At 37.0% G+C, this 21,469-nt stretch overlaps 1 protein-coding gene across 1 annotated transcript; it reads right to left on the bottom strand.

Annotated features, from left to right (window-relative positions):
• Positions 1–9,972: 9,972 nt before the first annotated feature.
• On the bottom strand, positions 9,973–11,115 carry LOC108203372 (uncharacterized). Its single transcript, XM_017372280.1, has one exon. The coding sequence runs from the start codon at positions 11,113–11,115 to the stop codon at positions 9,973–9,975; it is 1,143 nt and encodes a 380-aa protein (XP_017227769.1).
• Positions 11,116–21,469: the final 10,354 nt, after the last annotated feature.

Here is a 21,469-nt window from a genome sequence, read left to right as displayed (position 1 = left end):
GTAACTGTATCCTTTATTTACACACCAAGGAATAGGGGAACTTAGATTTTGCATTCATCAAAATAATATACTGTGATCTTTTAAATTATGGATTCTGTTAAAACAACTTTTATTTATAGAACAATACCTAAATGTAAAAGATGTAATTACATGTATAACAAAATAAGAACTTTTATGGATTGTAAGTAAAATAAATTTGGATAGATTGAAATTAATATATAATCAGGTAGACTTCATTGTAAAAATAAACTGTTAGGATACTACACAATTTAAAATAATATATTATATTAATTATTTAGCAGTTAATATATTTACATTGGTATAAATAGTGCAAAATCAAGACATTTTTTTCGGAATGTAATCAATTATTTTGCTCGAATATTGGACTTACGTGATAAAACAATATTTATTATTAATGCAGTAAAGTAAAGACATTATAATATTTGCAATTTAGAAATACGAAGTATATAACTGAATTTGGTATAATAATTTCAATAATCTCGACATGTTTTAGCTATATAATCAATGTTTCTCCGTAAAGATAGATTTCAGATGTATATGCTTCAGTAAATTTCCCAAAGTTTATTATTATTTTTTTTATAACAGAAAGACATTGAAAGAAATAAAGGTATTGTATTTTTTTTAAAAAAATAATCTTAACCGTATTAAAAAAACATTTGCATTTTTATTAGTATTTGAAATCTAATACCTTTTTGATAAATATTTTTCATCTGGCTTTAAATTTTCTTAAATGAAATTTTGATTGTGGTGTGTTATGAAATTCCTTGGAAACAACTAATTAACTTATAAAAGAATATAAAAGGCAAATTAACTATTTAACTAATTATAAGAAAGAACTGAATGGAAAAAAACTTCAATATTCATATTAAATAACGATAAACATCATTCTAAAATGTCTGAAACTGAATAACTGCAGCAATAAGGGCACTTCAGAATATATTATTATGTTTATTACGCGGCTGGTATCCACAGCAGAGGACGTATCAGCCGAGTACCATTTCACAGCTAGGCCTTTGAGGACTGTGGAGAATCTTCCTACAATGAAAAATCAAGACAGTGCGTTAGTTTCTGTCTTCTGAGCAAGCATAATCTGTACAAACAACACACTTGTGGATGTTACTCACTATAGACCTATATATTCAGAAAGTAACTAAAATGCATAATCAACGATAAGACACACATAACACATACGGTCTTTATTTTCCATCATTGATGTATTCTTCACAGAATCTGGAGTTTCAAAGAGATCTATGCAATGAACAGCCTGCACTTCAAAATATAAAATTAGGAACATCTGATTCAAGGCTTGCAATCTATTTTAAAGTAAGAAATGCATTATCAAGGAAACGTACCTCAGCCTGGCTAAAGGATGGACATTTTGGAATGGGAGAATGTTGAGAAATCATATTTGGCTGTGCAGCTGGATCAAAAAGATCAGTAGCCTGGTATATATTGCTGTCACCACTAATGTTCGATTCTGACAAAAGAATCTTCACCGTGATCTCCATTCCCACTATATCCTTAAGAACAGCAGGTGGTGAACCGTTTGCTTCCTCCTACATTACGAATAAACTAGCTTACTTTTCTTCATCAGTTGTTCACCAGTGTGTCGGAAAGCACAAAGTAGCAATAACTAATATCATGCATGCGTAGATAATTCTTACATTCTTTAAAGCAGCAATAACATTTGTAGCTATTGTCCTGATCAAACGCTTGACAACGCGATCGGAGAGGAGCACATTACTGGTTAAATTGTTGTCATCAGCCATGATTATAAGCCTAAACCTGAAACAAAAAATATGTCAATAAATCATCAGAATCTAAGAATATTAATTATTGTATGCATGGTGCTTTGATGAAAGATATTTTATCATAATATTTGAATAAACTTCTTTTCAGCGTGTGGAAAGCAAAATACCACCAAGATTCTTCCTCTAGCTTTGTCATTCTTTTCAACTTCTTCATGACATATGTTACAACCAAAATACCACCAAGATTCTTCCTCTAGCTTTGTCACAGTGAACGTGACCACCACGTCGGGCTGATACATAGATATATTTGCATATGTATCTCATTTGAGTTCAATTTAGAACCTTAAATTGATAATGCAAAAATACCAATATAGTGCATAATAATTATTAAAAACCTGTGATCAAAATTCAGCTGATTTTTCAATGAGTTCCTTGAAATTGGTTTGGATTAATGTGTTCCTCACAATTGTCTGAGCCTTAGTAGAATTTTTCAAGTAACTCATTGAGTTCCTTGAAATTTTTCAAGTAACTTACTGTTAAACAAAGTTACTTTGCTACCCCACATAACTCCAATCACAGATTTCTGTAGCTAACGATTATAATCATTACTAACTGTCCTTGCTAAGTCTCCCCACACAGTGACTTTGTGTGTGAAACTAAAAAACATTATTAACATGTATGAGAACTATAATCATAAATGAGTCTAATGTTAAAAACATAAAATGATAGAAAAGTATATTGCCTTCCATCCATCAGTTTGAAATAAACAACGTCTCTCTCCCCGTATCGTGTTGGTATTTTATGAACTTGAACAAAACCCGCCACTGCACCAATAACATCTGTGACACAAAAACATTTTATGGTTTTGGTATCAGTTTGACAAAGAACATATCTACTATTACACAGAAGGGACTATTCAGGTGCAGACATGTAAAAACCTGTAGAAAATTCTGGGTTCTCTACATTAGCATTACGTTCGGCTTCCCCCAAGAGATCAGCGAGATCCATAAACTCAAACTTATGATATGGAATCATTGTATCATCGTCTACTTCATCAATTGTGGTTGAACTTAGGAGACGAATACATTTTTTGTTAGACACAGGCCTCAGACGTCCAGTCGAATCCCTCACTTGGAAATTCTCGACTACGTATACCTTACCTTCCAATACTGACTTGCCAATGGCAGTCCAGTTATCAGGATAAGCATATGCATGAATGTTTGAATTCTGACGCAAATGGCAAATATAATTACTACAGGGAGTGTTCATATTAATTATATATAACATGGTGTGTAACATGTTTTTAGGAAAGCTTAATACAGTTTTTACTTACATCTTCATCGAGAAAAATCATATTATACCCTCTGACCGCAATAGCGTCAGCAACGATTGTTGGCCAGAATTTTGTCAGACGAACCTTAATCTTCCAGTTGATTCGAGCTTTCTCAAGAGACTGGATGTGATTGAATAGAAGTCCTTGCATGATTACCCGAGTCAATGAAATTACATAAATCAAAAATAAAACGTAAAAGTATGCAAAGACATGTTCAGACTGTGATATATTACCAGAAGTATTGTATGTGTTCTTCTTTGAAAAAATGATGTATTTATAGCTGCGAGGAACAGAACTGCTAGCAATCAAAATCCTTGATTAAAGGAAAATGAGCTGGGCAACTTTTGATTCAGAAAAATCAAATATGCATGACTTGTGGTGCTGATTTGCTGGTGTAATCTTTTTACCTACATAGAGTGTAGGTAAAACACATTGTACTAAAATAAATATAAGAGACATTACAGGATCTTTGCAAAAACAATAATAAATCGTAATCTTTAACGCATTATACTAACACATTGTCCAAGAATAAACACATTTTAAATGTAATCTAATTTATTTAAAGTTCTCAATAAAATTTAATATTTTTTTAATAAATCATCAAATAAAATAACTTTTAACAATTATCTGCAGAGGAAACGTGTAGACAACCATATATAACTAAAAAACGTAAATAAAGTAAATCGATATCTGATAGTTAATGACAATCAACTAATATAATTTAGGAATTTTTTCCGGATGTTATTTATTATATGTTATTATATACTCCCTCCGTCCCAACCATTTCTTTACACTTTCTTTTTTGGAAAGTCCCATCCAATTCTTTACATTTCAGGATTTACCAAAAATAGACAATAGGTCCCGCCACTTCTTCACTTTTTTCCTCTTTTCACACTACTTTTACTCCACTATCTTTTTTTATACATTTAAAATCAATGGGTCCCACCACTTCACCTACTTTTCTTTCTCTATTCAACTTATTTTATACATATTTCTTAACCTCCGTGCCCAACTCATTTGATAAGAAATGGGAGGGACGGAGGGAGTATCTCACAATCATCTCCAGATAATAGTAAGGGGTTTAATTTTGTTTATAAGGGAAACATGTAACACACATGACAGCTTTGATAATCACTAATTATACTATATAGCCTTTAATAACCATGACTTTACTATTTTTAATAGTTGTAATGATCATTAGAGTTCTATTTACTCAAAGAATATAACTAATATCGTTGAAAGAGATACAGTCATGAGTTATTATTTTTTGGATAATTAAATTAATAGATTATAAATTATAAAGTATATATATAATGCATAACTTAACCTTGTGTACACTCAACATTATTTTATATTATTTTATATTGTCTCTATAAGAAAAACTAATAAAAAAGTATTAGACTTAAATTATATTGATGTTAAAAGTTTATTACAAATCACTACTATCATAAAACTGTAAACAGAGTTACGCACAAAAGAAACTACGTGTGTTGTTTCAATATACATATCTTTAAGTATTCTTAAGAATATATGTTAGTTGACTCTGGACTTAACTTCAGACAAAACAATAAAATAAACACATTTTTTTAAAAATATATTGTACTATCATTTAAATGAAGTATTAATACAGGAAATCGTATGAAACTTTTGATATGGAAATTTTCAAAAATGGATGACATGTGGTACTGATTTTCAGGTGGAATCTTTTAATATACGACGATTTGGTACACACAGTATTTTATTTAAAGGGTTTAAATTTAATCTAAATTAAACAAAAATTCTCAATATAATTTATTATATTTTTATAAGTCTCAATATAAATTTTTCAATGTAAAAGAAACGTGTAAACAACCATATATATCCGCAAAAAATGTTCAAAGGAGCAAATTTTCATAAATTATTTTTCATAAGTGCTCTACTGAACGAAAAATTATATATTAGTTCAAAGGAACAATGTCTCATTTTAATTAGCTATTTTGTTCCTGGAGATATTCTCGCAGTGCAACAAGGTGGGGGAAGATATAATGTGCATGAAAATAGGGCGTTTGTTAATCAAGAAGATTTGAATTCAAAAAAAAAGCAGCATCAGCGCGGTAGGAGGCAATATTTCGGATTTTTTAAATGGGCCTGAGGAAGAGGAACAACATGGGCTTCATGTGGTGGAGCGAAAAAGAATGAGAGGTGGGCCTGACCAATTTGAAACAATGGATACTGAAGGAAGGTTAAGAAGTGGAGATGTTATAATGAGGACAATAAATATGGAAGCTACTTTTTCTGGAACGGATTGTGTAGCATTCTCAAAAAATGATTTGGCTACGCCTGCTGTGCAGGCTAGCCAGCAGCAATGAATATCCTTAGTTGGAACTGTCGAGGGTTGGGGAACTCTTGTGCAGTTCGGATTCTTGGTGATTTGATAAGATCACATAAACCTGACTTTTTTTTCCTTTCTGAAACTTTGGTTACGTCTAATAAGATTGCTACTTTGTGTTCTAAATTTCATTTTCACAATTCGTTTGCAGTAGATTGTAATGGTAGAAGTGGTGGTTTAGCTATTTTTTGGAAGAGAAGCTTCAATTGCAATGTCCAAGACTACTCTTCTAATCACATTAATGTTCAAGTAAATTGGTGTAATAATGTCAACTGGAGATTGACTTGTTTTTATGGCTTTCCGGAGCGATCTAGACGTCATGAGTCGTGGGAGTTTATCAAATTTTTAGCTGCTCAATCTAGTCTTCCATGGTGTATTTTGGGTGATTTCAACGACATGATGTACGCTTCTGATAAGAAAGGAACTCATGCTCATCCGCAACATCTATTTAATGGGTTTTGCAAGACCATTGAGGATTGTCATCTTATCGAGTTGGATTTAGCAGGTGGCAGGTTCACATGGGAGAAGAGTAGAGGGTCTTCGAACTGGATTAGCGAAAGACTGGATCGTGCATTTGCTTCGGAGGCATGGTGGACTTTGTTTCCTCTGTGTAACCTTACAGTTCATCACACAACGCGTTCAGATCATGACCCCATCAAGCTCGATCTTCTTAGCACTTCTCACTCAAAGAAGCAGTTTCATATTTTGGTTCGAGAATGCCTGCCTTAAAGAGGAATCTTTCACGGCTGATGTTTCTAAGACTTGGAGAGATTTACATCCTTCTTTACTTTTACCTAAGCTGCTATCAGTTTAGGTAAAATAAAGTTTCGAAATAAAATAAAGAAAAAGAAAGAGGAATTTGCCATGCTTGTCAATTGTGAAGATGAGGAAGGTGTACGTAAGTATTTTGAAGCATCCACTCAGCTTAATGATTTGTTACTCCAAGAGGAGCTGTATTGGAAGCAGCGTGCAAAAGCATTTTGGTTGGAGGATGGTGATTCAAATACAAAATTCTTTCATGCATTTGCCAATGCCAGGAAAAAGATTAATCATGTTATGAGGTTAAAGACAGATGCAGGGGAGATAGTGTCAAATCATGAGGAGATGTGTCGTGTGGTCTCTGATTATTTTCATGGAGTTTTTGGGAACGCAGGGCCTGATGAGAGGTGGAAAATCATGGTGAGAATACAATTATTTCTAGTGAGCAGAATAATATGTTAACTGATGAGTTTTCTTTAGAAGAGTTCTCTGTTGCAGTGCATAAAATGCACCCAAACAAAGCTTCTGGCCCTGATGGGCTGAATCCTGCTTTTTTTAAGCATTTCTGGAACCTCATGGGATATGAAATATTTCAGAGTTGCAAGAGTTGGTTAAATGAATGTGCTTTCCCAGCTGGCTTAAACGTGGTTTTGATCCCCAAGAAGGATAATGCTGAGTCAATGAAGGACCTTAGACCTATAGCATTGTGCAATGTGTTATATAAGATTCTTGCAAAAGTTCTTGCCAACAGACTTAAGGTGATTCTCCCGGGAATTATTACAGAAAATCAATCAGCTTTTGTGCCTGGTCGTAGTATTACGGACAACGTTCTTGTGGCTTTCGAGGTGTTACATACAATGAAACGTAATAACAGTGGTAACAATGGAATGTAGCGCTGAAGCTAGACGTTAGTAAAGCTTATGACCGTGTTGACTGGACTTTTCTAAAGAATCAAATGCGGAGAATGGGTTTTTCAGAGAAATGGATCATCTGGATTTTCCTCTGCGTGTCCACCGTCTCTTATTCAATTTCATTTAACGATGATCAGATTGGTCTTATAGTTCCAAGGCGAGGCTTGCGTCAAGGAGACCCACTGTCGCCATATCTTTTTATTTTCTATGTTGAAGGATTATCTCTTTCGATAAAAGAGGGTTCAGATGCGGGAAAAATTCATGGTTGTAAGGTAAGTGCCAATGCTCAAGCGGTGACTCATTTATTATTTGCCGATGACAATTTCCTCCTCTATAATGCAACTGCGGATGAAACTCTAGCAGTTAAAGCTATTCTAGCAGATTATGAGGACCTCTCAGGGCAAGCTATCAACTTACAGAAATCTGGGATTTTCTTTAGTGCCAATGTTAAAAGTGAAGTTCAGCAATAGATAAAGGATATGTTGGGTGTGCACACTGATTTGAGTACGAGTCACTATCTAGGCTTACCTTCTTTAGTTGGTAGATCAAAGAAGACTATCTTCAATTTTCTCAAAGATCGACTGAGGAAGAAAATTCAGGGATGGAGCTCAAAATGTTAATCAAGAGCAGGTAAGGCAGTGTTTTTACGTAATGCTGCACAAGCAATTCCATCCTATGCGATTTCCTGCTTCCTTCTACCGAAATCTCTATGTCAAGAGCTTCAACGCATGATGAATAGTTTTTGGTGGGGTTCTGGTAATGGCCCAAATAAAGGAATTCGTTGGTTATCTTGGGAAAACATGAGTATGTCGAAGTGTATAGGTGGTATGAGTTTTAGAGACATGTATGGTTTTAATCTTACTCTGTTGGGCAAGCACTGTTGGAATTTTCTTGTTAATCCTGACTCGTTGGTAGCTAGAATTTTCAAAGCAAGATATTTTCTGAATAGCACGTTTCTGAGTGCTAAAAGAGGAGGAGGTTCGAGCTTTATATGGTCAGGTATTTGGCAAGCTAAGGAAGCTTTATCTAAAGGTTACAGATGGATTGTTGGCGATCACCAGAGTATTGATGTTTATAAAGATAGTTGGTTGCGAGGTAAAGCTGATTTTCGAGTTGAGGCTAATGATGTCAGTGGTGAAGTCTCCGCCAAGGTGAAGGATCTATTTATTCCTGGAACCAGGATGTGGGATAATGTGAAGGTAAACAGCTTATTTTCAACTTGTGATGCTAAAAACATTTTACCAATGCATGTCCCTCAAACCCAGGAAGTCGATCGATTGGCTTGGATGCACACTGTTGATGGTGCATATAGTGTCGAAACAGGGTATCAGTTTTGGTTAAATTCAAATGGGCAACGTCTTAAAAGAAGATTTGGCTGGAGCAAACTCTGGAATATGGAAATCCCCCAGAAAATCAAAGTCTTTTTATGGCGTTTTGGTCGAAATAATATCACAGTCCGGTATATGATTAGGAGGAAAGGTGTGCGCTCGACTATAACTTGTCCAATGTGTGATAGAGATGTGGAACACTTGTTGCATATTTTCTTTGACTGCAAATTTGCTGAAGATTGTTGGCGTGAGATGCATGCAAGTTTTGATATGGCCAGTGTAGATTTTGCTCCGGAGTGGCTGTTACAGAAGCTTTCGGAGGAATCTAATGAGGTCTGTATAAAGATTGCTACTACTCTCTATGGAATTTGGTATGCCACGAATCAAAAGGTGTGGGAGGGCCATAGTATCCCAGCTAGTATTGTCATGGAATGGAGCAAGAAACACGTTAAGGAATGGCAAGAAGCCCGCAAGTGTAGACTTTGTCGCTTATGTAGCAGAGAACATGTTGGCAACCAGTTGGTAGCTCATTGGAAGGCTCCTGATGTGGGAAAATTTAAACTAAATGTGTATGCTTCCGTTGTTCCTGGATCCTCATCTTTTTCTGTGGGCATGGTTATTCGCAATTCTCAGGGTGCATTTTACAGAGCTCGGACTTGTAAATATGCAGGTGAAATCTCAGCTTTTGAAGCAGAAGTTTGCGGTGTTCGTGAAGCTCTTCGATGGCTTCTCTTGCTCAATGTGGAAAATGTAGAGATTGAAAGTGATTCTTCTCTTACTGTTACGGCTCTACGGAAAAATTCTGTGTTTCACCTTAAAGTTGGATTTATGCTACAAGATTGTAATGCTACTGTCCGATCTCGTTCTGATTTAGTAATCAGTCATGTTAGGAAGCAAGCCAATACAGTAGCTCACTCATTAGCTAGGGTGTCCTGTTTGGTTAATAGCTCCATCGATTTTCTGTCTCCTCCGCCAAGTGTGTTGGAAGCATTATTGTATGACTCTAATTTCATTCAATAAAATCTCTTTTGCACTAAAAAAAAGCATACGTTTACGTACACAATTAAATATATCTTTATATTTCTAATATAAAATACAAAGAATCTTATATATATATATATATATATATATATATATATATATATATATATATATATATATATATATTGACAGAAATGCAAAGAATCTTATATTTGTTACAACATAATAGCTAATACATGCAAAGCTGTTGAATGGTTACTATATTTACTACAATAAAAGCTATTGTAAATATCCAACTATACCCAATATTCTCTTCTGCAGTACAACCACACTTTAACAACCTGACTTGGTATTCTGATGAATGTAAATGGTTGGGAACATTGTCCAGGCAATTATCTTTTATATAAACAACCAAACAAAAATGGAGAAGAACTAAAGTTCTTGCCCCTGATAAGTCCAACTCATCGAAAAAAATTGAATGCAAAATTATACACAGCTTTAATGTAAATCGAGACGATGTCTAGTAATCCATATCAGGTATATTATAAAAAACTTCCTCGAAAACTACATTGACAGTCTTATCAGAGGTTGCTCCATCATCACCATAAATCAATATCCATAAGCCGTCTGGTGAAGTAACACGTGATATTGCAACGTAGAATTGACCATGTGAAAAAACAGAACGCGGAAGATACAGACCAACGGTGTTAAGAGACTGACCTTGGCTCTTGTTTATTGTCATTGAATAACAAATTTGCAGTGGGAACTGAGTCCTTTTGAAACCAATAGGCCAAGCTGTATCCGTTGGTATCATGTTGATCCGTGGTATTAAATGTCGTCTCCCAACATCTGTACCACAAAGTATCTCACACTCAATACTGTTCTTGCGGCAAGCTGTGACCACAAGCCGAGTACCATTACAGAGACCAAGTATTTGGTTGAGGTTACGCATCATCATGACAACTACTCCTGTTTTTATTTTAAGCTCGTGCTTAGGAAGGCAAGGTATGTTTAGAGAATTTAAGTACTCGACTGGGAAGGACTCGTCAAAATCATTTTTTTTGACTCCCTTGTCTTCTATAGAATCCTGGCTGAAATAGGTATGGGTTTTTCTTGGTATCTTGTCCAAGATAAATTCATTTATATCGTCAATGATTAGGTTCGTAGGTGTCAAAATAGCTCTAGACCTGAGGTACTCGTGACAACTCATTTTGTTGGAGAAATCCGGGTGAATTCTGTCAAAAATTGCTTTAACATGATCATCCGCAGAATGCAATACAAACCTGCTTGGGATCTGAAAAGAAACCTCAGAACTATAAGGCTGCTGTGAAACACCTTCGATCTTTCCATTACCAATCTTTAACTGCCAATCACTAAACTCTTTGATCTTTTGATTTTGTTGAAGAGAATTAACAGATGTCAACCTCATATTTTGTTTTAAGGTGAAGACTTCACACTCATCCCACAACCTGGAACGATTAAAAGCTGCACCAACTACAACTGCTCTTGGAGCCTTCGGGATGACAGGTAAAATTTGACGATAGTCTCCTCCAAATACAACAGTTATTCCACCAAATGGTCTATTCGAACGATTCGAGTCAACTACAAACATAATATCACGCAAGCTTCTATCTACACACTCAAATGCATGAGGATGTTGCATTGGAGCCTCATCCCATATGATGAGGCTGGTCTTCTGCAACAATTCAGCAATGTCAGACCCCTGTTTTATTCTAGCTGTAGAATGTTGATCTACCTTTAGAGGGATGTGGAATCTTCATTGTGCAGTCTTTCCACCAGGAAGAAAAACAGCAGCAATCCCAGATGATGCAACTGGCAGTACAATCTTACGCTCTAAACGTAGTCGAGAACAAAGTGTCTGCCATAGAAAAGTCTTTCCGCAGCCACCACTTCCATGAACAAAGATTAAACGACCAAGATTCTTTTCAACACTATCAATTACCGAATGATACACCTCTCTCTGCTCAAAATTCAATTTCAGAAAATTTGCTTCATGCAACTGCTTCATTTCAGAAATATAATAGGATGTTTCCTCATTGATGAGTCTATTCACATCTCGGCAAAGGAAAATATCAGATGGAGGGGGTAATCCTGAAAAGTCCTTTATGCTTTTTCCTATATCATTCAACACTTTCTCAATCTCTGCAAAGGAAATGAAATACATTTTAAAAAGACAAATAATATGGTTTCCATTACAATAGGGGAAAAACACAAAGCAATTCAAAGAATAACCATGTAACACATATGAAAACTTTGATAATCACTAATTATACTATATAGTCTTTAATAACCATGGCTTGACTATTTTTAATAGTTGTAATTATCATTAAAGTTCTGTTTACTCAAAGAATATAACTAATATCGTTGAAAGAGATACAGTCATGAGTTATTATTTTTTGGATAATTAAATTAATACTTTATAAATTATAAAGTATATATAACGCATAACTTAACCTTGTGTACACTCAACATTATTTTATATTATACTATATTGTCTCTATAAGAAAAACTAATAAAAAAGTGTTAGACTTAAATTATATTGAAGTTAACAGTTTATTAAAAATCACTACTATCATAAGATTTATGTCAAATGACATAAGATACCTGCCAAGGTATAGTTCTGAAGATCATTATCAGACAGCTGTAGATCATCATTGCCGGTGGCGCGCCTCCTTATGCCAATCATGTCATCTAACATGCATCTCCAATGTGAATTCCATAAAGCAAGTGGATCAGTAACAGAACAGTATGCTAAATTATTAACAAACATTTCATAGAGCTAGTGAGGCATAGCAGAGTGAGAGTTTTCAAACATGGCATGATTCCATTGGTTATCATTTTCTAGTAGTCCAAGAGCTGCGCAAGCTTCCTTGAAAGTGCAGTAAACATGGTTGTCAACCGTCCTAATATCTTCAAAACATAGAGCACCTTTCTTCCTCATAAGAAGCATGCGAAGGTAGAGGAGTTCCCCAGCAGTAGCATGTACCTCTGATAAACGGCCAACAACATCACCCCTCTCCCTTTCTTTCCACCTACAATCCCTAGGAATCCATGTAAAGAATCTCGAAAATTCATGATATGTGTAATTCCGAGCATTTGGTATCTCCCGATTTGCAATTAACCAAGCCTCCAACTTGCTCTTTCTAAAATTAGCACGATCACACACATTTTCTAAGTTTTCACCATCTTTAAAAGTAACGTACTTTTCTCCTGGAAGATGAACGGGAAGTCCGTCACCAGATGGCCAGTGGGAATGAATGTCAAACCCAAAGAGTCTCCAAGCCGCTTCAGATGCACATACATATCGTCCATCGAGATAGTGTTTTACCTCATCAAATATTTTTTCAGTGCCTGTGGTCCTTTGATTCTCCGAAGCTGCACTATTTTTTTTAAGCAACATAGTAGCATTATCATGGCCTATCAAACAATATTTGAAGAGGTACTTTAGAGACCTTGAATTGTTACAAATCTCAACATTGATATGACACTGGAATCTCAGCAGAAGTTCCCGGTTGTATGGAACAACAAACCTATTATCGAGTCTGACACCCTTCCTATCAGTTGTATTACCAGTATCACGCCTACGATATATAGGGAAACCACTTTCGTCAAAACATGTTGATAAGTGATATTTATACACACTTATAGGCCTTCATTTCCACTTAAATTGGTTGGTTGTACTTAAGTGTTTAGTGTCTTTTGATGTGTTTTTAGTGTTTTTCTGTGCAGGTCACGAGTTGAGGTGATGAAGCGAGTTTCTATCATTTTAGGTTGTTTTTGGTGCATTATTTGTAAGAATAGAGAAATGTGGATTCATCACGACTTGGGATTTTGTGGGTACATCTTCTACAAACCCTCACGAGAACACACTCGTCCACTAGAGCTATCTAGGGGTTTAAAGGGCTTGTTGCATATGCTAAATGCAACCGTGATCACCTACGGAAGTGGTACTAGAGCGAGGAAGGGCATGCACGCGAGAACAAGCTAAAAACGAAGAAACAGGCTGCCAGTGGCAGACAGTAGCGCGCCCGCGCTAGTTCTTAGCGCGCCCGCGCTACATTAAAGCCAGCTAGCGCGCCTGCGCTTGTTTAGCGCGGCCGCGCCCAGCAGAAGTGTTCCGGGCCGATTTTTGGAGCTTTTCTGAGGGATTTTAGCAGCGTTCGAGGCCCGGTTCACTTGGTCAATGTATTTATTTTCTCATGTGTAAAACCCTAGCCTCGAAGAAGAAGAAGAAGAAGAAGAAGAAGAAGAAGAAGAAGTAGATAGAGAACAATATTATAGTTTTAGTTATCTCGTGTAATCAAGCACATTATCAGTTTTGTAGTGGATCGTTCTTCGCGAGGAAGTGACAGTTTCGAGCGAGATCGTAAACATCAATTCTGTAACGTTGTGTTCTTTATTATTAATTCTAGCATCTATATTCCGTTTAAGTCTCGTATTGTATTTATCATGTTTTCATTAGAACCCATGATGTCGATTAGTTCGATTATGAACTAACCGCCTTCATGGGATTCTAATGGATTTATCGATGTAGTCTAGTAACGAGATTGTTTGATTGATTATGTGACGTACGTTGATTTCTTTGCATGAGCCGTGCTTATTCTTCTTAGGAGCGTAGCTAACTTCTAAGTTGTTTGTTAATTCTTTCTGAAGCGAGAGTGGATGATTGAATTTAGAACTATGCCATGTAAACATAGGATTATGTGAATGAAGCATAATTTGTGATAGACTTGAACTATTTTTATCACCCTGTGTAATCACGATAGACGACCTGTTATTAAACCTCTCTGCTTACACTACCGCTATAGAGATATAGGGTCTGAGCTTTGTTGGTGTCCATGACATTTCTGTCTTAATTGTGGATTTTGATTGGTATGATATGTGTGCAACGAGAGTTGGCATGTATTAGTTTCGTGTTGTCTGATTAGGATCAACAGTCACATGTTAATCAGTAATTTCAATTCTAGATGAATTCGATAATGAAGTTAGAATTCCATGTGTTTTCCTATTCTGATTTTGATTAGTAAATTTAGTTAGTAGTATCAAAGAACCCATTCTTGTTAATTGTCTTAGCAGTGAAAATTACTCATACATTGTTGCATAGGTGCGTATTCTTTAATTCACCAGTCTCTGTGGGATCGAACTTAATATATTACTTGTGATCACGTGCATTTGCGTGTAGATTTTTGCGAACAAGTTTTTGGCGCCGCTGCCGGGGACTCGGTGTTAATTAATTAGTTTATGTACTTGTCATCAGTGTGCATTAAAATTCACTGACTAGGATTCTATTCTTTTCTCACTTTTCTTCTTTTCTTTATTTCAGGTACTTGGGTCGCGTTTATGCTAACACGTTCTAAAGCTCGTAAGGAAGCAATTGATTCATCTTCTTCTTCTGACTCTGAAACAATGGATTATGCAAGGAAAGCAGTTGGTGAGGCGTCACATGAATTTTCTCGTTTGAAAATCAATGATAATCAGGCTGACACAATTGAGCCAGCGATATCAGCCAGGGGTATTCGAATTAAGCCATCAATCATTCTCAGGCTGCAGGATACTATTCAATTTGGGGGGTCTGTTCTTGAGGACCCAAACCTGCATCTAAGGAAATTCGAGGAATTCAGTATTGCATTGGATTTCAATATCGGACCTAAGGATCTGGTGAAGCTGAGACTCTTTCCATTCACGCTACGTGATGTAGCACGATCGTGGTTTCTCTCTCTCTCGGCAAGCACTACTAATAGCTGGAACAAGTTGGAGAAAATATTCTGTACCAGGTTTTATCCTCTAATTAAAGTATCAGCTATCAGAAACACCGAAAGTAAATTCTCTCAATTCTCGGGAGAATATCTTTTTTTAGCTTGGGACCGGTTCAAGAAGATTCTCGAAAATCTCAATGAAGACGGCATGCCTCCTGGAATGGCAATTCATTATTTCTAAAGGGGTCTTAATGGTCAATGTAGAGCACTATTAGACGTGGCAGCTGGAGGAAATCTGTGGAGCAAGAGCTTCGATGATGCTTACGAACTGATAGAGAACCTGGCTGCTGCTGAGCACAGAGACCTAAAGTGGAAAATTCCAAAAGAGAAAGAATCAGAGGATGATGAAGCGGTCGAAGTCACTCAGGAACTTCAGATGACTAATTGGCACAGAATTAGAGCTCACTCCGACTCAATTCCTAATGCATGTGGAGACACTTGTCCTCTATTTTCTACCAGTGCGAGTAGCCAATCTGTAATTCAATCACCTGCTGATTCAACATTGAATGAAGCACAATACCGAAGGATAATCCGGCGTATTGACGCGGTTGAAGAACGAATCGGTCGCTTTGCTGATATATTAACGGACTCTCTTGCTGAAGCATTCTTAGCACTAGATGTTAATGTTACTTGGAATTCGTTTGGTTATGGAACGAGGTATCCTCCACAGGATACTTCATCGGAATCGGATTAATTCTGGACTTCACGTCGAGCTAACGACGTTAAACAAGCGCTTCGTGGGAGGCAACCCGCGCATTGGAACCATGTTGTATCGTTGTAACCCTCAAAAACGCAAAAAAACGAAAAAATTTGACCCTGGGTGGCAGACACTAGCGCGCCCGCGCTAGTGTCCAGCGCGCCCGCGCTAGTGTCCAGCGCGCCCGCGCTACAGTGTACAGCGCGCCCGCGCTACACTTAGCGCGGCCGCGCTACTGTCTGCCCAGGAATCGATTTTTTCACCAAAAATATTTTCTTTTCAGTTTTAAAAGCCCACAATCCTAATATTGCATGCCTAGCCCGAAATATATCCTCAATAACCCTAAATCAGCTCTCAAATTCCTATATAAACACAAAACCCATCTCCAATTCCTATTCTAATTCTATAAACCCTACTTATATATATACACATCCATACACACAACCACCATCAAATCTCTCAAACCCACCACACACAAACCTCTTGCAACTCTAGATCTCTATCAATGGCACCCAAAAGAGCCCGAAGAACACAGGGACCAAGCACCCAAGCCCCTACATCTAGCGATTCTTCCTCGATGGGCGAGGTTGAATTCACCTCCGATGGTGCACGAACCGAGTTTCAACGGCTTATGAATAAGTCGATAATCAAGGAGAGGGGATTCTTACCCACAGCTGAAGATGGGGATCTCTTAAGCATGATTCAAGAAAGGGGATGAGAGTCTTTTTGCGAGGCTCCGGAGGCGGTTCCCTTGGCCATTATTCGCGAGTTCTATGCTAATGCCAAGGAGAATCGCGATGGTTTCACGGTGGTGCGAGGAACCCGTGTGGAGTATAGTGCGGAGGCGATCCGTAGAGTGATTGGGGGGCGTGCCAAGCGCCGTAATGAAGAAGATTGGGTTGTAGAGAGGATTGGGCGTGCCAAACGCCGGTTTGACGAGGAGCCGGTTGATCTTGAGCGGTTGGTGTATGATATGTGTGTGCCGGGTACGAGTTGGAAGATGACGGCACCTCCTTTGCCGGCACATGTTTCTTTTCCGGCAGCCGCTTTGAACCGGAATGCGAAGGCGTGGAACGCCTTCATCTGTGCTAACATCATGCCATCTTCACATGGGCATGAAGTGACGGTGGATAGAGCTATTCTGCTCTTTGGGATTGTCTCGGACAAGTATATTGATCTGGGACACGTGATTCATCAGGGAATTCTTAGGTTCTTACAGGGAGGAACCACTGGTGCCATTCCGTACGGCACAATTGTTACGAAGCTCTGTCGATCAAGCGGTGTTCGTTGGCCAGCCAACGAGCAATTACAGTTGCCAGCAGCACCTATTGATCATTCGGCGATCAGCCGGATGACGGAGTGGGAAGGAGCCGTTCCTCACCCTCGAGGACTCGGTTACATATATGATGAGATGCCAGGGGGACGTCCAGGGTTTATTAGGAGAGAGCGGACTAGAGCTTCTGGAGCTGGTACTTCTCAGACGGAGAGGAGCTCCGAACCGATGGGAGATGTTCATTATCGCCGGCTAGCGAGACGGATGGACACCATGCATGACATCCACCAGAGGTTTGCGTTTGACTTGACACAGGCTCTTGGTAATGCTTTTCAGGCGCAGGGGGTCACGGTTCAGTGGCCAGTATTCGGAGCAGGGATGCAGTATCCTCCACCTGATTCACCTCCAGCAGAGGAGGGGGAGGATTCGGACTCCGAGTAGGTACGTGGGTGCTCTAGCCTTTTTACCGCTTTCAATGGGGACATTGAAAATTTTAAGTTTGGGGGTGGTAATCTAAGGAAGAGCATGTTATTGTAATTTTGTTTATTATTGCATGTGTTAGTTAGTTCATGTAGTTCACGTTTTTTTTTATTTTGTTTTGATTATTTCTCACGTTTTTTTCTATTTTTCTCAATTTTTTTATTTTACATGTTTAGTAGTAATTGTTGTAGTTAGTATCACGAGCATTTGCATGAATTATGAAGTATAAGCCAAGTTAATTGCCTATGATGAGTTATGTGCGTAGTTCTTGATTAGTAGTTTCAATTGCAATGCTAGGTTAGTACTTGGAAATTGCTTGTGTTGGAAATTATAATTCACATATGTTCTTGAGATAGGATTTAGACGAAATTCCTTGAATTCTAGGATTGAATTGAGCACCCTTCAGCTTAGGTCTGTAAATCTTAAGTTTGGGGGAACTGAGGAGTAGATATACCTTTCTAAAAAAAAAAGAAAAAAAGAAAAGAAATAGTAGTAAATAAAATTCACTAGAAAAATAAGTGGTAGAATTAACTAGGTTGAGCTCATTAGTACTCGAGTAATTAAGTCTGAGGGGACTTTGTGCCTAACAACCTAAAGCCCTTCGTGGTTTGGGATTGTTGACCCAACGCTCGCTACATGGGTCTTGTGGTGTTCGTAACGCATTTACACTGCGAAGCGCTCTGACCTTAGACCGAGCAATTAATCACCAATAAAAAGAAAAAAATATAGTGAATAAAATAGAAGGGTGTGGACATTCTTTGGGACCTTGGCTTTTAGTTGGACTTAAGTGACGGGGTGTTAGTTTTAAACTTTTACGATTCTTGATTGGGATTCTGTGGGAGTAGTAGTTTTTATCTTGTCTCAATAAAAGAGCATGCTTGCACACACTAGCACTCCACACTTGTAAATAGAAGAGTATTTGACTTAGTAGCGAGAGAAGTGAAATTCGAGAACATTAGCACAATCTGAGGTATTTTAATTGACAAGGCAATTACTTCATAGTTCACTCATTCATCACGTAGTTGCATTCATGCATTGCATTGTATTATTGTATAGTGTCATTGACGCTTGAGGACAAGCATCAGTTTAAGTTTGGGGGTGTGATAAGTGATATTTATACACACTTATAGGCCTTCATTTCCACTTAAATTAGTTGGTTGTACTTAAGTGTTTAGTGTCTTTTGATGTGTTTTTAGTGTTTTTCTGTGCAGGTCACGAGTTGAGGTGATGAAGCGAGTTTCTATCATTTTAGGTTGTTTTTGGTGCATTATTTGCAAGAATAGAGAAATGTGGATTCATCACGACTTGGGATTTTGTGGGTACATCTTCTACAAACCCTCACGAGAACACACTCGTCCACTAGAGCTATCTAGGGGTTTAAAGGGCTTGTTGCATATGCTAAATGCAACCGTGATCACCTACGGAAGTGGTACTAGAGCGAGGAAGGGCATGCACGCGAGAACGAGCTAAAAACGAAGAAACAGGCTGCCAGTGGCAGACAGTAGCGCGCCCGCGCTAGTTCTTAGCGCGCCCGCGCTACATTAAAGCCAGCTAGCGCGCCGGCGCTTGTTTAGCGCGGCCGCGCCCAGCAGAAGTGTTCCGGGCCGATTTTTGGAGCTTTTCTGAGGGATTTTAGCAGCGTTCGAGGCCCGGTTCACTTGGTCAATGTATTTATATTCTCATGTGTAAAACCCTAGCCTCGAAGAAGAAGAAGAAGAAGAAGAAGAAGAAGAAGAAGTAGATAGAGAACAATATTATAGTTTTAGTTATCTCGTGTAATCAAGCACATTATCAGTTTTGTAGTGGATCGTTCTTCGCGAGGAAGTGACAGTTTCGAGCGAGATCATAAACATCAATTCTGTAACGTTGTGTTCTTTATTATTAATTCTAGCATCTATATTCCGTTTAAGTCTCGTATTGTATTTATCATGTTTTCATTAGAACCCATGATGTCGATTAGTTCGATTATGAACTAACCGCCTTCATGGGATTCTAATGGATTTATCGATGTAGTCTAGTAACGAGATTGTTTGATTGATTATGTGACGTACGTTGATTTCTTTGCATGAGCCGTGCTTATTCTTCTTAGGAGCGTAGCTAACTTCTAAGTTGTTTGTTAATTCTTTCTGAAGCGAGAGTGGATGATTGAATTTAGAACTATGCCATGTAAACATAGGATTATGTGAATGAAACATAATTTGTGATAGACTTGAACTATTTTTATCACCCTGTGTAATCACGATAGACGACCTGTTATTAAACCTCTCTGCTTACACTACCGCTATAGAGATATAGGGTCTGAGCTTTGTTGGTGTCCATGAGATTTCTGTCTTAATTGTGGATTTTGATTGGTATGATATGTGTGCAACGAGAGTTGGCATGTATTACTTTCGTGTTGTCTGATTAGGATCAACAGTCACATGTTAATCAGTAATTTCAATTCTAGATGAATTCGATAATGAAGTTAGAATTCCATGTGTTTTCCTATTCTGATTTTGATTAGTAAATTTAGTTAGTAGTATAAAAGAACCCATTCTTGTTAATTGTCTTAGCAGTGAAAATTACTCATACATTGTTGCATAGGTGCGTATTCTTTAATTCACCAGTCTCTGTGGGATCGAACTTAATATATTACTTGTGATCACGTGCACTTGCGTGTAGATTTTTGCGAACACATGTCTTCGCATTAAACCTGAAAAAGTAAAACATTAAAGCTTTGGTAGTAATTTTTTCATATATAAACAACGTGTAGCGACAGTTTTATAATTCTTGCACTTAGAATATGAAACTGACATAAATGTGTTAATTGTATTGATCTCTTCCAAATTACTCTAACGTTCCATATTCTAATACCAAATATTGTTGTGATAATTAGGAACTCTAATAATAGTCAAGTCATGTCTTGGTAAGAGTATACCATATAATGACACAAATCTGGTATTTGTGTTTAAAGTTTCCTTCGCCAAAAATGATCATGATTAAACACATAGAAATATAAGCCAAAAATCTATATGCTTCTCTTAGGGTAGGTGTAAACATTTTCTGATAAAGGAATATAATTAATGGTTCTCATTGTTGTATTGAACTGTAATAAACAGACATCTTCAAATAATCTTCAAATGTTCTCATTGTTCTATTCTCACACAATATATAAAATATGTTAGGATTGTGTAACTTGGACCGCATACTATTGTGCATTATGGTGAAATTTATAGTTTTCAATTGATTAGTTTAGTTATCCAAAAAATAATAACATATGATAAAATATCATGGTTTGGAAGGAGTATAAAATGTAATAAGTCAGAGTTGGCTTTTACGTTTAAAATTTCCTCGCTAAATATGATCATGATTAACCTCACAGGGATATAATCCAAACATCTAATTGATCTTATAAAATATCATTGTTACCAAAATGTAAGCCAAACATCTAAGTGATTCTATTAGACAAAACCTAAATAGTTTTAACACACCACAATCTGAATCCTCTGTCCCAGTGCCGGACTTTTTGAAATGAGTATAGTTCATTTGTATTTTTTAATACTTACAAATAACATAATTACCTACAGACATGCACTAACATGAAATCACTTATTTAGTTCTTCCTTATTTTATATTTCTCTTTGTAAAAAATAAAGATTGTATGTACTATTGACATTAAGTCATAACTCACAACTACATGAGCAACACAAAATCACTTATAATGAGTATACTTAACATATCAATATCAAGTCTCCAGAATAAATTTAACGACAATATAAAACATTAAAATAAGAACTATAAGTGCTGACAC

The sequence above is a fragment of the Daucus carota genome, chromosome 4, assembly GCF_001625215.2.
Source record: "Daucus carota subsp. sativus chromosome 4, DH1 v3.0, whole genome shotgun sequence".
Lineage (NCBI taxonomy): Eukaryota > Viridiplantae > Streptophyta > Magnoliopsida > Apiales > Apiaceae > Daucus > Daucus carota.
This window is presented reverse-complemented; position numbering and strand designations above follow the sequence as displayed.

Bases quoted from the DNA above. Each gene is read 5' to 3' on its own strand.
- LOC108203372 (XM_017372280.1), bottom strand. From the start codon at position 11,115: ATGCAACATCCTCATGCATTTGAGTGTGTAGATAGAAGCTTGCGTGAT.